Source organism: Cygnus atratus, chromosome 5, assembly GCF_013377495.2.
Source record: "Cygnus atratus isolate AKBS03 ecotype Queensland, Australia chromosome 5, CAtr_DNAZoo_HiC_assembly, whole genome shotgun sequence".
Taxonomy (NCBI): Eukaryota; Metazoa; Chordata; class Aves; order Anseriformes; family Anatidae; genus Cygnus; species Cygnus atratus.
In genome coordinates, this window is record NC_066366.1 from 21,552,489 (window position 1) to 21,566,912 (window position 14,424).

Here is a 14,424-nt window from a genome sequence, read left to right on the forward strand (position 1 = left end):
AATGCAAATAGAAAGCAATTCAATTATTAGAATTTTACTCTATTAAGAATCATGAAAAAATACAGTATTTTGTGACCAGCCTTCCTTAGCCTTTTGATCACATATAAAAACTTCAATATTTTACATGTTCTAAAGGGCTGGGGGATTACAGAAGAAACTGCTGAGTGGACATGAGCAGTGCCAGTGGTCCTGGTCTTCAACTGTGGAATGGGGCTAGACTGGGATTTTGCTGTGGGTTCAGAGGATGTCAGCTTTGGTAGCTTCTCTGGCATCCTTCCTTTCTATATGGAAGCTGCTCTTTACCTGTTCGTGAGGCTCTTGTAGCACTGGAGCCACAGGTAGCTAGCTGTCTGTTCATATTCAATTTTTGTTAAGGAATTTGAGCTTTTCCTATGAGTGGTCTTTGGTGGTACTTTGTTTAAAAAAGTTGTTAGGTAACAAAGTTGTGCACATGTAAATTTCACATCTTAGGAATGTGTATTTATGTTCAGGTGCCTAGATGTTAGTAAAGAAACCTTCTTACTTTTATTTGAATGGTGTTTCTTTTTTGTTTGTTTTCTAGGGGACTGGATGTGTCCTGTTAACAAAGGAGATGAGAAGAAAAAGAAAGATGCAAACAAGGATGAGGAAGAATGTAATGAACCCAAAGGAGATCCAGAAATGGCACCCATATACTTGAAAAGATTATTGCCTGTGTTTGCACAAACATTTCAACAAACTATGTTGCCTTCAATAAGGTAATAGGCGTGATTGTCAATTTCCCCACGTATTTTTCAGTTCTTAATATTCTAATTGAAAAAGCTAACGTGGATTTTTTTCCAGTTAAAAAAAAAAAATCTAAAGCATCCAAAAGTAATGCAAGTGACTTTTAAACAAATATCAGTTTGAGTAGAAGTGCTTGTTTGAAAAATGTTGAGAGTCTTATTTTTGCTTAATATTTTTAGTAGTTTTTGTTGTTGTTTTTGTTTTGTTTTGTTACTACCCATTCTGGGGAAGTGGTGTCTTGGAAGGAATATGGTTAGTTGAACTGGGAGAGAGAAGCATGCTATTGACTGCTGAAGCATGATGGAAGAATACTATGTTCTTGTAGCACTTTGCACTGTGGATCATGTGTATTTGGTCACAGCTGTTCGTAGCTGCTGTCATGGAGAGGAAAGCTAATGAAGTAGTATCAAGATACATTAATGGGAAAATGAGAGAGACTGGGAAAAGCTATTTCAGAAGGTTTTGGAAGACTTCTTGACAGCTTAAATGTTTATCAACTGAAGAAGATGCCTCTTTTTGAGGGAATTAAAAATGCAATCTGATTTGATACTTAAAAGGAATACTGTGGGTGGCATAATATTTGTGATAAACTGTCTGACCAGAACCTCTCAGCCTTTTACATTATACAAACATAACATTTGCTTAATCTCTTGTATTCTCAGTGTATTTATGGGTGTAGTACTTTTGGGCAGCTTAAACTAGGCCATTTTAAATAAGGGAAAAAAGAAACGGTGTTAACCATCTCTGTATGATTAACTTCTGTTGAAGATGTGAAAAATAGTAGCTGTCCATATTTTAGAGTTTTCTTTTTGAATCTGGTAAATCATATGTTTAAAAGTCACTCAAAAATAAATTACGTTTTAATCATACACAAGTAACCAGATTCCATATTAATTTTACTTTTTAATAGGGAAAATGGCATGGTTTTATAGACTTAAAACAGACTTTTTTTTAGACTTTAAAACTCGAGATCTAACCAAAATGCTGGAAGTATGTGACAGACATAAGGCTGAGATGGTACCTGGGAGGCAGATAAAGTGTGCAGAAGTGAATTGCCATCACTAAGTATGGATAAAGACAGAATGTGGAATTGGTTTGACTTGGGAAGGGTGAAGGAGACAAAAATACGTTAGACTGTCATGGTGCTGTAGAACCGAAAAAACCTGTAGGTGGATTATTCTTGGAATTAATCTGAGACTTACTATCTGGCAACCAGAACTGGAATTCATTTCAAAAAAATATTTCTGTAAGCATGCATAAATGTAGTGCAAAAGCTATTTTTATCTTGAACTTCTTGCTTTGATTGCTGTTTGCTTACTGCTTGGTAAGAACCTTTTCCTATGGTCTGTTTTAAAGGAAAGCAAGTCTTGCTCTCATTAGAAAAATGATACATTTTTGTTCTGAGGCACTACTGAAGGAGGTTTGTGACTCTGATGCTGGCCACAATCTGCCCACAATACTGGTTGAAATAACAGCTACAGTTCTTGATCAAGAGGTAGGAAGAAAGCAAACTTTTTTTTCCTTTTTTTTCTTTTGTCCTAATGAAACCACTGTAAAAAGGAGGTTATACCTATCGACACCACATACTTATTAATAGCTAACCTTAAAGTGTTGTTAATGGCATCCATCTGTAACTGGTTATGATGTTCAGCATGTCGAGATACTTTTAAGTAGAAATCTCACTTATTGTTTCCTTTCCATCCCAATTTATGACAGGATGATGATGATGGCCATTTGCTAGCCTTGCAAATCATAAGGGATTTGGTGGATAAAGGTGGTGATCTTTTTCTAGACCAACTGGCTAGACTTGGTGTAATTAGTAAAGTGTCAACTTTGGCGGGGCCTTCATCTGATGATGAGAATGAAGAGGAATCTAAACCTGAGAAAGTAAGTACAGAATTGCTACCTTTATTTGTTCCTGTAAAACCAGCACTTGTAATATAATTGTTAATATTATGAAAATGTCCAGAGGAAGGTAGCTAGATAGGTAGGTTATTAATTTAATGCTTATTGTATGCCACTTGTTTAATTGTTTTTATTGTTGTTGTCATTATTGTTTTGTAACTTAATATCCCGTTAGAACCTTATCTGCTGAGTTTTCCTATTTGTATTTACTTTGTGTCAAAACCTCTTGACCACTGTAGTATCTTGTAGTTTGAACAAGAGTGCTAAATGAAATTAATCCTTTCTGAATGCAGTGCATCTCTTTCAATGTGCATGTATCAAGTAATTGCAGGTGGTTTTAAGCCTTGTTATGGAATGTAATGAAAACACACACAAAAAAAAAAAAATCTACATGATGAAAAGCTTAAGGGCATATTGAAGTTATTTGCTTATTTCCAACAGTAAGTTATGGACAGCTCAGATAATTTTCTTATCCATTTAATTAAGATTTATAGTTATGCCCTAAGTTTTTGGTTGAAGGGGTGGTGGTATTTTTTTTAGTGTTTGCTTAGGTATTTAAGAGCTGTCTGGACATGGTTTTGGACAACTAGTCCTAGGTGGCAAGGGAGTTGAACAAGATGACTTCCAGAGGGCTCTTCCAGCCTTAACCATTCTGTTCTCACAATATGAGTTTTGAAGAGAGGTAGAATATATATCCCTGTCAGTAGGCTGTTGTTATTGAGTAAATCTGCACTTGAAAAGAAACCTTTTCAAAGTATCTTATTCTGTTAATGAATACTTTTAAAGATGGATTTTACAGACAGAAAAGCTTAGTTCCTATAACTTTTTGGTTTGAGTAATTTATTTTCCGCTTCAATCCTTTTCAAGATTTGTGTATTCTGTTTTGGGTTTTATGCGGTGTGTGTGTATTTTGTGATTAAATATAATTTTATTACAGGAGGATGAACCACAGGAGGATGCTAAAGAACTTCAACAGGGTAAACCATATCACTGGAGAGACTGGTCAATCATTAGGGGCAGGGACTGCCTGTATATCTGGAGTGATGCTGCAGCCCTGGAGCTGTCTAATGGTAGTAATGGATGGTTCAGATTTATCTTGGATGGGAAACTGGCCACAATGTATTCCAGTGGAAGCCCCGAAGGAGGATCTGATAGTTCAGGTAGTATTTTTTTCTCAGTTCAAATCCAAGTTAATTTTTGAGACTACTGTTTGTTTATATAATTTGATTGGAGCTATTTTGTTTTGCAGGAATTGGCTTACTAAATAGTAAAGGATGTAAACAGGTGGAAGGTGGTCAGTTAATTGTGATGCTTTTCATCAGATAGCATGTGACTATAACTTGACTTGGGTGAATTGTGTTAAGTAAACATCTTGCCAGTGGAAGCGTATTAACTTTGTTTTGTTTTGAATCTTCTCCATGCATACCTAATTTTTTCACCCCCGTCATTAAAAGCACTTTGTAGTGGCCGTCCCAGGAAAAGCAGGTTGAAATGGCGATTTGTTGTTTGCTTCTAGCTAGCAGAATGAAATTGCATGTGTTTGAAGACAAAGTAATGGAAAGTTTCTCATCAAGACTGGGAAACAAATTACAGTGTCTTAATTGTTTGTCGGAGGGAGGATAAGGGAACAGACCTCATGCACTGGCAGTCTACAGGTTTTTTTGTTTGTTTTTTAATTTTCTGTACAGAATACACAACTTGTTCTGGATGCAGAAACAACCCTCCTTTATTGTTTTATCTTTTTTTGCAACAGTTCATGCATTTATGAACCAGCAGACATAAAATGCTTTGCAATATTTTTGTTTTCAACAAGCCATTGAGTGAAATAACAGAACATATTATGATTCAGGATAGAAATGAAGTGCTAATGACGTTATTTGTGAATTTTGAGGCACGAAGACAAATTGTGGTATGGTGTGTTTTTGGATTATAACACAATTGGAAGCCACTTTGGAATTTTTTTTCTTTTTTTCCCCCAAAAGTGTATTCTTGCATTCTTTAAGCAAGGCAAGCAGTTTCTGTGTTGATATACTTGTTTATCGTACAATATAATTTTAAGAAAATCCATGTGGTTAGTTTCTTAAATCATCATGGCCCTTGAATGCCAATTCTGCTTGCTTCCTCCCAGATGATGGGATGGGTTCTTACTGTTTTTATAGAAGATGAGTTGAATGGGACTACTCAGATGAATTTGGAGTAAAGATTAGTTAGATAATCAATTTAAGATGATGTTTCTCTTCCTATGTATTTTTTGTATATATGACCAAATAGATATCTTGCCCAAAAACTTGAGATCTACCATTATATATTATGGAAGGGAGGGTGCTAAACTGGATTAAATCAGGCTTTTTAAATTTTTTTGTCAAGCAGACATCTACTAAGAATGCTGACATTGCAATGTAGTTTGCCTGAAGTTTAACCATTAGCTAGCTGTTAAGCATGTGCAGCAGCCTCTCTTTCACTTTAGATATGAAACTAGTATTTGTTAAGATTTAACTAAAAATACTACACAGTATAGATTCAGAATAGTATCTTTGTTTTTAAGTCCTGAACTATACTATATGTTCTGCTGTCTTAAATCATTGCTGATTAATCTCATGGTATACTTTTTAGTAACTTCATGACTGGCAAGAATATAGAGGGTTGACTAATGGAATTTGTTGGTGTGTATTGCATGATGAAGGCTGGAGGGGATGTGGGGACGTATATATACTATGAACATTTTTGGAAGGTCTGTCCTCACCCCTCTCCTCAGTAGCTTAATACTTGTTTGTTTGATTTCTTAGGGAAAAAAAATTCAATGCAAAAATTGAAATTCAATGGTAATTTTTTAAGTGACTTTCAAAATTCTGTCTAAGGGAGCCTGAAATTATTTCCAACCACGTTAAATTATTGCACTTTCAGTGCATTGTGTTGCATAATAAATACGTAAAAATGAAATTATGGAAATTTGGAAGTGATTCATTAACAGAATTTTAATTTCTCATACAAATTTTCAAAATTTTTTTACAAACCTTCCTGGCTTCTGTGAATTTTAAACAATAAAGAATGTTATGCCTCAGCAGTGCATATATATTTTGCATATGGAAAGTTTTGTTGTTGTTTTTTTATTATTGTACAATAGTTAAGTTGGCAGACTTAAAAAACCTAGAGCGTAAGTCATTGCAGCAAAAAGAAAACAGCGATTTTGCATGTACACAGACTACAAATGTTATATTTATAAAATTGGTATCAATTCTTATCCTTGAAGTTGAGATAAAGTAAAAAAAATCAATAACCTATAAAGATTTTTCTAAAATACAAACTCATTAAATATTCTGGAATTATCTTAAATAGTAGTTTTAATGTAGCATGCAGTCTTGTAACTACTACAGTATTAAAAAATAATTGAAAGTGAGGTATTTAGAATAGTTGCAAGCTAGATTACCTACATATCCAAAATGTAGGATATAAGCCTGTTTATTATCTATTAAGTGATATCTCCATATAAATATTTTGTGGTGCCATTAGATTTATTTCATGTTTCTCTCAGATATATATGTCTTGAAAAATTTTGTAGTTACTAAAAAAGGAATAGGAGCATTTACATTAGAACCTGATTTAGCATAATGTAACTGTGGTAAGTTACATAAATGTGGCTTTCTTACTTTCTCTGAGGTGAATTCAGAAGTTCTGCAAAAGAGATGAATGAAAATTTTAATGTAACTTAAAATATTATTTTCTGTTGCCTTTGTGACAGTTAATCTGAACAAATTCCTTTTACCACATATCGATCATCATACTCTAAAGTTCTGTGATTTTTTTCCGTTTTTTTATATGGCTTTATAAGCATCTTTTCTTCCCCTGCTGTAAACTATGAATTTGATTTCTGTTTTCCTGTTGGAGAATTCATTTAATTTCCTATTTCTAAAACACAAATAGTTCATGCTGGCAATAATGAGAATTTATTTTTACAAACCTGAAGATTTGTCATTGATTTCTTTGATCTATTATAACTGTAAAAATGAATTAACACATCTGTCAGTAGAAAGAGTTGCATAGTCCATATTGATGTGATTGTGGAATAAATCACTGTTGGAGAACATAGAGTGGGAAGAAGTTCAGGGTACTTAAAAACCCTTAATTTCAAACTTAATTTTGCATTGAATGTACTCAGTTGTTTTGCTCATGCAAAAAAAAATGCTTGAGATATATGATGGTGGAATCAATTGTTAGAAAAAAAAAATGTATGTTTGTTTTTAAATAGAAAGTAGGAGTGAATTCCTTGAGAAGTTGCAAAGAGCGCGAAGCCAAGTAAAACCATCTACCACAAGTCAGCCAATTTTATCAGCGCCAGGGCCAACTAAACTTACTGTCGGAAACTGGTCGCTCACCTGTTTGAAAGAAGGAGAAATCGCTATCCACAATTCTGACGGTCAGCAAGCTACAATACTGAAAGAAGATCTCCCAGGCTTTGTGTTTGAGTCTAACAGAGGAACAAAGCATTCATTTACAGCTGAAACCTCTTTGGGTAAGTATGTAGGTATGTGTAATGAACAGGTAGGAGCAAGTGTAGATAAGGTAGGTTTTGTTAGTTTGTTTGGTTTTCATACTTGTGGGGAATTCTGACTTCTCTAAAAAAAAAAAAAAAAAATACATTGCAGGGTCAGAATTTGTGACTGGCTGGACTGGTAAGAGAGGAAGAAAGCTAAAATCTAAACTGGAGAAGACAAAGCAGAAGGTTGGTGAGCATGTGTGAATTTTATACTTACAGTTTAATATAGCTTGCTTTATTTTTCAACATGCATATGTTATATGTGATATAATTTCCTTTTAGAGGATTAAGATATTCTCTGATTTCAGCTGTACACAATTTAATGCCAAGTTTAAAGGGGAAAACCTGACTTATAACAAAGCACTTCTAAGGCAGATGGTTTTGTCCAGCAGTCTTAGAAAACTCCATACTCTTTTAAATGAAAATAGATTTTCTTTTAAAAACATAAGATAATCCAATCCTTCTTCCTGGCATATGTGTTTGTGATTCTGTAGGTGTCTGTTTTTTAATGCAAAGAAAGAAAAGGCATAATGATCAACGTACCTTTCTAAGTTACTGGCATATGTAATTCGTAATTCATCCATAACTTGCTCCAATTATCATTTTGAATTGATGGAAGTTTTGTAGTTGGTTTGAATGTTTTTAATGTTTTGGTAATTGTTGTTAGAAATGTCATGAGTAGGTCACTAATAACCCATGTAAATAACATCTGTGTTTTAGTTTTATATTATGAATATTAAACTTGCTGCCCTAGGAATAAATAAAATGTCGTCTTCAGTGTTATTGTAACTGTAACATTCAGGTCTCAAGCATTTAAGCATCTGAAAAGAATGCATTTTTACTCTTCTGTCTTTCATGTATAGACCTTACCTTGCTTAGGTCCATATGCAACTGCAGCTTTAAAAAAAAAAAAAGTTCTTAGAATAAGGTCACTTAAATACGACTTGTGGGATTTGGTTTAGGGAATGCAAATAGAGCTTTCATAAATCCATATTTTTAAAAAATGATTACTCTTCTAAAATATTACCAGAACACTGATACTGTACTGAAGATTTGTAGACTGAGAACTGTCTTTTCTGCTACTTTTGCACTGTAACTTAATGTATGATGGTAAGCTTAGTTTCTGTAAATTTCTGTAAGATTGTGTTTATTTCCTTTTATTTTTCTCTGTGCTTTTAACCTTTCATCTTTGCATCGTACATAGCCTTTGCAACTTATGATGTATATGTTGTATGATAGGTTTCTGTTCTTACCTATTTTTGTCTATCCTGGACTTCTTTTAAAAACACAAAAAAGAAAACCAAGTTTCTAGAACTTTAAATAATAATAATAGTGGTCTCATATTACAGTAACACAAGACTTGTGATTATGAAAATCCTTTTGTAGGTACGCACTATGGCAAGAGATTTATACGATGATCATTTTAAAGCTGTTGAAAGCATGCCTCGAGGAGTAGTTGTAACACTGAGGAACATAGCAACACAGTTAGAGTCTGCATGGGAACTTCATACAAACAGACAGGTAAGTGTACCTCCTGTAATTTATAGCATATGATGTCAGTGGAAATCACGTAGCAATATTCAGACTGTTCTATGTCATGTAAGATAGTCACCATATGTATATCTGAACTGTGAGGTTTTTTTATGCATGCGATTCCTAGTTACATGCTTTACTGGGGCACTTTTTTCACGTGTTCATTTGAAAAATACTGTTAGCTTGTTTCATCATAATTGTCTTTTTGTCTTTCAGTGTATTGAAGGAGAAAACACTTGGAGAGATTTAATGAAGACTGCATTGGAAAACTTAATTGTACTTTTGAAGGATGAGAATACTATTTCTCCATATGAAATGTGCAGTAGTGGCTTAGTTCAATCGTTGCTTACAGTTTTAAATAATGTGAGTTTACAGAACATAAGTCTCTGAAGAAAAACTTTTGAAAGGAAATGTAGGCATAAGTCTTAATTAAAAATAAATAAATCTATTATAGATGTGGCTTTTTTCTGTCTTGAAAACTAGGCAGGCTTGCAACAGTAAGTGATCTGACCCATTGAATGTATACTATCACAATAAATTAATTCAAATATGATATTAAAAGTCTGGTCAGTTATAATGGCTGATATAATTTAGCTTTTGATATAAAGATTTTAAATAAAAAATTCAGTGAGCCCAAACAGATATTTTTGCCAATGTAAAGAATGAATATGCTGTGCTGTATTAGAAGTAATATTTTTTTTTATTTCTTAGAACGTCGATTTAGATGTGAAACAAGACTGTAGTCAACTAGTAGAGAGAATAAATGTTTTCAAAACAGCATTCAGTGAAAACGAAGATGATGAAAGGTAGGTTAAAAAAATATCTTGTTTGTGATGTGGTAATGTATGTTTAAAAAAATTAAAAGACAAAAGAACATTCTTAACATGTTAAGATATTTACTGTAGCTGGGTACTATTCTCTGAGATACTGTAGATTTTGTTTATTCCTCTTTGTGTGGTAACATAGTGACTGTTCACTTTCACAGTCGTCCAGCAGTTGCATTAATTCGGAAATTGATAGCAGTGTTAGAATCTATTGAACGTCTACCTCTCCACTTGTATGATACACCAGGATCTACATATAATCTTCAGGTACAGTGATAACAGTACGTGATACTCTGTGTTAAACAACCAAATGTTTTATATGAATTTCAGGAAAAGTTACGCATGTTAAATCTGTATGAAATGCGTTCTTGTAAATTGGATAGAATTAGCCAAAGAACAAACTTTTTTGCATTTATTTCTTCTAATACGTAACTGGAATGTTTGGGTTTTCCTCTGCTTCCATTTTTTTATACTGTGAAGTGAAACTAGTAGTAAATTTTGACTGAAGAGATATTATTTTCTTGTTTGTTTTTTTGGCCTTGAGTATTCTTTTTGTATGGGAATATCCTCATTACTAGAATCTAATTATATCCTAAAAGTAGTATTTTGTTGAAGACAGTTATAAGACAAGCTCGTTTATGATGACTAGAGATGGGCTGTAATGGTTAAAAGGGCCCCACATGGTTAAAAGGGCCTTTTTAATGGTTAAAAGGACAGTGTGCCCATCTGCTGTCATCTTAGCTGTATGATTATCATAGAATGATAGAATGGCTCAGGTTGGAAGGGACCTTAAAGATCATCTACTTCCAACTCCCCTGCCATAGACAGGGATGCTACCCACTAGATCAGGTTGCTCAGGGCCTCATCTAACCTGGTTTCGCACACCTTCAGGGATGGGGCATCCACAACTTCTCTGGGCAACCTGTGCCAGTGCCTCACCACCCTCTTAGTGAAGAATTTCCTCCTAATCTACTTCCTCCCTCTTTTAGTTTAAAACCATTACCCCTCGTCCTGTCATTATCTGATTGAGCAAAGAGTAGTAGCTTCGTGGAAAGGAAAGCTGCAGCTTCACAAAAAAACATTGCTTGGTTTTGTCCAGTTTGAACGTACACTTGAAGATAGCGCAAAATGACAGTGAAGTGCAAATGTTTTTATTTTGATGTTAAATATCAGAAGATGGTTGCAGGAAGTTGCAAAAACACTGCTGCCATTGGATATTGAGGTTTTATATTATTACTATAGGTCTTAGTAAAAAAAAAAAAAAGAAATAAAAGCTATAAAAAACATGAAATATTAAAATATTCACTTGAATTTGTAGCTGTATTATGTTGATTGTCACTGAAGAATTGTTGAGTTAACTGAAAAAATGAAGCAGTAAGGGAACATTTTAAAAGCATTAAATTAGAATATAGTGCTTGTTTAAATTGCACACAGAAATGATGAGGCGCTGAGCCTGTGTTAGTGAAACATTGCTTTTCTTAATATTATAAAATGTATACAGAAGAAGAGTCTATATTAATGTTTAGGTACTCTTTCAGATACTGACAAGACGGTTGAGGTTTCGTTTGGAACGTGCTTCAGGGGAGACATCATTAATAGATCGAACTGGCAGAATGCTAAAGATGGAGCCATTGGCAACTGTTGAATCTCTAGAACAGTATCTCCTGAAAATGGTGAGCAACATACCATGTGCGGTTCACGAGGAAAGGTTGCATTCTGCATCTCTAATTTCTTTTCTTCATTTGTGTGTAGGTAGCAAAGCAATGGTACGACTTTGATAGGGCTTCATTTGTTTTTGTACGAAAACTACGTGAAGGCCAAACATTTGTATTCAGGCATCAACACGATTTTGATGAAAATGGAATTATTTACTGGATTGGGACAAATGCAAAGTGAGTATTTTTCAAAGCTAAATATTTTGAATTAAGATTTAGTAAACTATATCCAGAGAGAAAAAAATGAAAATTCATAATGAAGTCTGTTATATTTTTTTGTTTAAGAATGGAGTTTCCTTTGCTTTTACTGGTGATCAATAGAATTATATTTCTTTTTTCTCTGCTTAACTAATACAAAAATACAAATCTCTGAAGTTGGATTGAGAATTTGTTTGTATTCTTGCTGAAGAAATGAAGGGGTGGGAAGGGTTGGATCTTTTGTTAACTGCTGTAGTAAAGTAACATTTTTGGAATGTCTCTGAAGTTATCTAATTATCTAAGATGATATTAACTGCTCCAGTTCGTAATAAACTCAGCTGTAATCAATAACTTGCAGTAAACTGTCAAATGTTACTGATATCTGTTTTTTAATGTAAGTAATAATTGAACAGTACATTTCTCTTTTTAATATAGAACTGCATATGAGTGGGTAAATCCAGCAGCCTATGGGTTAGTAGTGGTTACATCCTCAGAAGGAAGAAATCTGCCTTATGGCCGTTTAGAAGACATCCTAAGCCGTGACAGTTCAGCTCTCAATTGTCATACTAATGATGATAAGAATGCTTGGTTTGCCATAGATCTTGGCCTTTGGGTTATACCATCAGCTTACACATTACGTCATGCTCGAGGTTATGGACGATCTGCTCTCAGAAATTGGGTTTTCCAGGTATCTAAGGATGGACAAAACTGGACTACTTTGTATACTCATGTTGATGACTGTAGTCTCAACGAACCAGGGTATGTCAGTGTATTTTACCAGCTTTTATAAAATTGAGCTCAGTTAAATACATACTTGGCTGTAGACTAACTTAATGTATGCCATAGGTTTAATAAATAATTATGTAAAAAAGTGGTAGGTGGCGCAGATTATTAAGCGTGGACTGGAAAATAAGCAGTTCATAAATTCTCTTTATGGTTCATGTAAAAGTATTTGTGATTTTCTATCATTGTAAATTTGCATTTTATTTATTTATTTTTTTGAGAAAATAGTAACACCAGCACTCATCTAGAATTTGTCTCTAATGTTGCTAGGTTTTATATTTCTCATGTTCTTGGCAGTTTTCTGATTTTATCCATAAATGATTGCTGTCGTGGTTTGTTTTTGGTACTAAAGTGTTGTTTTTGTGTGTTTGTGTCTTTTTTTTCTCTCTCCTGTTCTCCCCAACCATACCTCTTTCGAATGAATTTGAAGGTCTACAGCAACATGGCCTTTAGATCCTCCAAAGGATGAGAAACAAGGTTGGAGACATGTTCGAATAAAACAGATGGGAAAGAATGCCAGTGGGCAAACACACTACCTCTCCCTGTCTGGATTTGAACTTTATGGCACTGTGAATGGAGTATGTGAAGATCAGTTGGGTAAGAAAAAGAATGTGTACGTCCTGTTTGTTCTCTTAAAATCCTAATGAACATCACCTATAAAAATGAGTGTGGAAAAAACACGTTGACTTTTGCCTTGGAGCTTGCTTAAAAACAAGCTCAGATTTATTCCCTAATCAATATTGCTGCAGTTTTCAGTCTTCCAATTTCAATTTACATTTCTTGTAGGAAAAGCTGCTAAGGAAGCTGAAGCCAATCTGCGAAGACAGCGACGTCTGGTCCGTTCTCAGGTTTTGAAATACATGGTTCCAGGAGCTCGTGTAATTAGAGGAATTGATTGGAAATGGAGAGACCAGGATGGAAGCCCACAGGGTGAAGGCACTGTTACAGGAGAATTACATAATGGTGAGCACAGATTGCCTGAATTTGTAAAACTCTGTAGTATGAGTATTTTATATTTCATTTCTATCTAAATGTGAAATTGGTAGTATTAAACTATTCCTTCTGTAGTTTCTTGAAGAAGCTGATAGAAATTTCAGTATCTTGGAGAGAAGGAACTCAAATACTGTAACCATTGTAGTCCATTTGTGAAATTCCATTTCAATGCATGGAAAAAAAATCTTATTGTAAATAAAACATCTTCAGAGCTTTGCTTAATTAAAATACCAAATTGTTATTTTGACATTCATTATGAAGAATTAAAAATATGCCAGGTTGCTTGATGCAAACTGTTTGATTAAGCTTTGAGCCTGCAACATCTATAATTACATTCTTCATTTCTTCTAGCTTAGCATTTGCAATATTTTTCTTGACTTTTGTTGTATCCTGTACCTTTCCTACCTCGCTAGCTTCATTGGGATCAAGTTGCTATTTTAAAAACAGTGAAAAGTAATATAACTTAGGGAGCAAAATCAAAACCTGCAACAGCCACGGAATTCAGTGCTCAGGAGGCTGAGATATTGAAGGGGCTCCAGGAGAGCTGATAATCTTGTTAGCTGAACATGCTTTCCAGTTCCCTCTGATGCCCACCCCTATTTAGGTGTACATAAGGCTGGCCTTGTTTCTGAAGCATCTTCAGTCACTCCTAGCCAGATTATTAGTTCTCGGCTCTTAAAAAGGGAGAAATGTCCAAAGTATGATGATCTAAAATGTTTTGAAACTTTTAATCTTTTTTAAGCCATTCAGTATAGCTTGTAGGGAATTATCCCATCATCTCTATGTATTGTTCTTACCAGATGCAAGAGTATCCATAGATACACTCTCACTTTTAAGACGTTAAGTATTATTGGTGAGTAGTCTATTAAATCAGTGTTTTTGTTCCTATATTCCAGTAAACTTTTCCTATTAAGTAAAGGTGAAATTGAGGTTCATGTGTCAAGTGATGACTACGAAGTGTGATACATGATCAGCAGACTTACTCCTGCCACAGTTGTCTTGAAAATAGAAAATGGTATCCCACTGGCTTTTCTGTGGCTATTCAGAAGCTTAAACACATCTTGAGTTGTTTCGGGGCCACAACAATGCAGCATCAATACTCCAAGTACATAATGTATATTTACACAATTGTGCAAGTTTTGAACTGTTTGTAATTAATATTGAAATTGAAGGA

The 14,424-nt window shown here is 34.2% G+C and overlaps 1 protein-coding gene across 12 annotated transcripts in view; it reads left to right on the forward strand.

Annotated features, from left to right (window-relative positions):
* HECTD1 (HECT domain E3 ubiquitin protein ligase 1) overlaps positions 1-14,424 on the forward strand; it is a 64,207-nt gene that overhangs the window by 25,187 nt on the left and 24,596 nt on the right. For all 12 annotated transcript variants that reach the window (XM_035552069.2, XM_035552072.2, XM_035552078.2 and 9 more), the window contains exons 10-24: positions 563-737; positions 2,122-2,260; positions 2,482-2,652; positions 3,608-3,830; positions 6,917-7,180; positions 7,314-7,390; positions 8,591-8,725; positions 8,954-9,100; positions 9,449-9,543; positions 9,723-9,828; positions 11,100-11,234; positions 11,314-11,453; positions 11,910-12,233; positions 12,688-12,854; positions 13,044-13,220. In XM_035552069.2, coding sequence (XP_035407962.1) covers positions 563-737; positions 2,122-2,260; positions 2,482-2,652; positions 3,608-3,830; positions 6,917-7,180; positions 7,314-7,390; positions 8,591-8,725; positions 8,954-9,100; positions 9,449-9,543; positions 9,723-9,828; positions 11,100-11,234; positions 11,314-11,453; positions 11,910-12,233; positions 12,688-12,854; positions 13,044-13,220 — 2,475 coding nt within the window. The remainder of the gene's footprint in view (positions 1-562; positions 738-2,121; positions 2,261-2,481; positions 2,653-3,607; positions 3,831-6,916; positions 7,181-7,313; positions 7,391-8,590; positions 8,726-8,953; positions 9,101-9,448; positions 9,544-9,722; positions 9,829-11,099; positions 11,235-11,313; positions 11,454-11,909; positions 12,234-12,687; positions 12,855-13,043; positions 13,221-14,424) is intronic.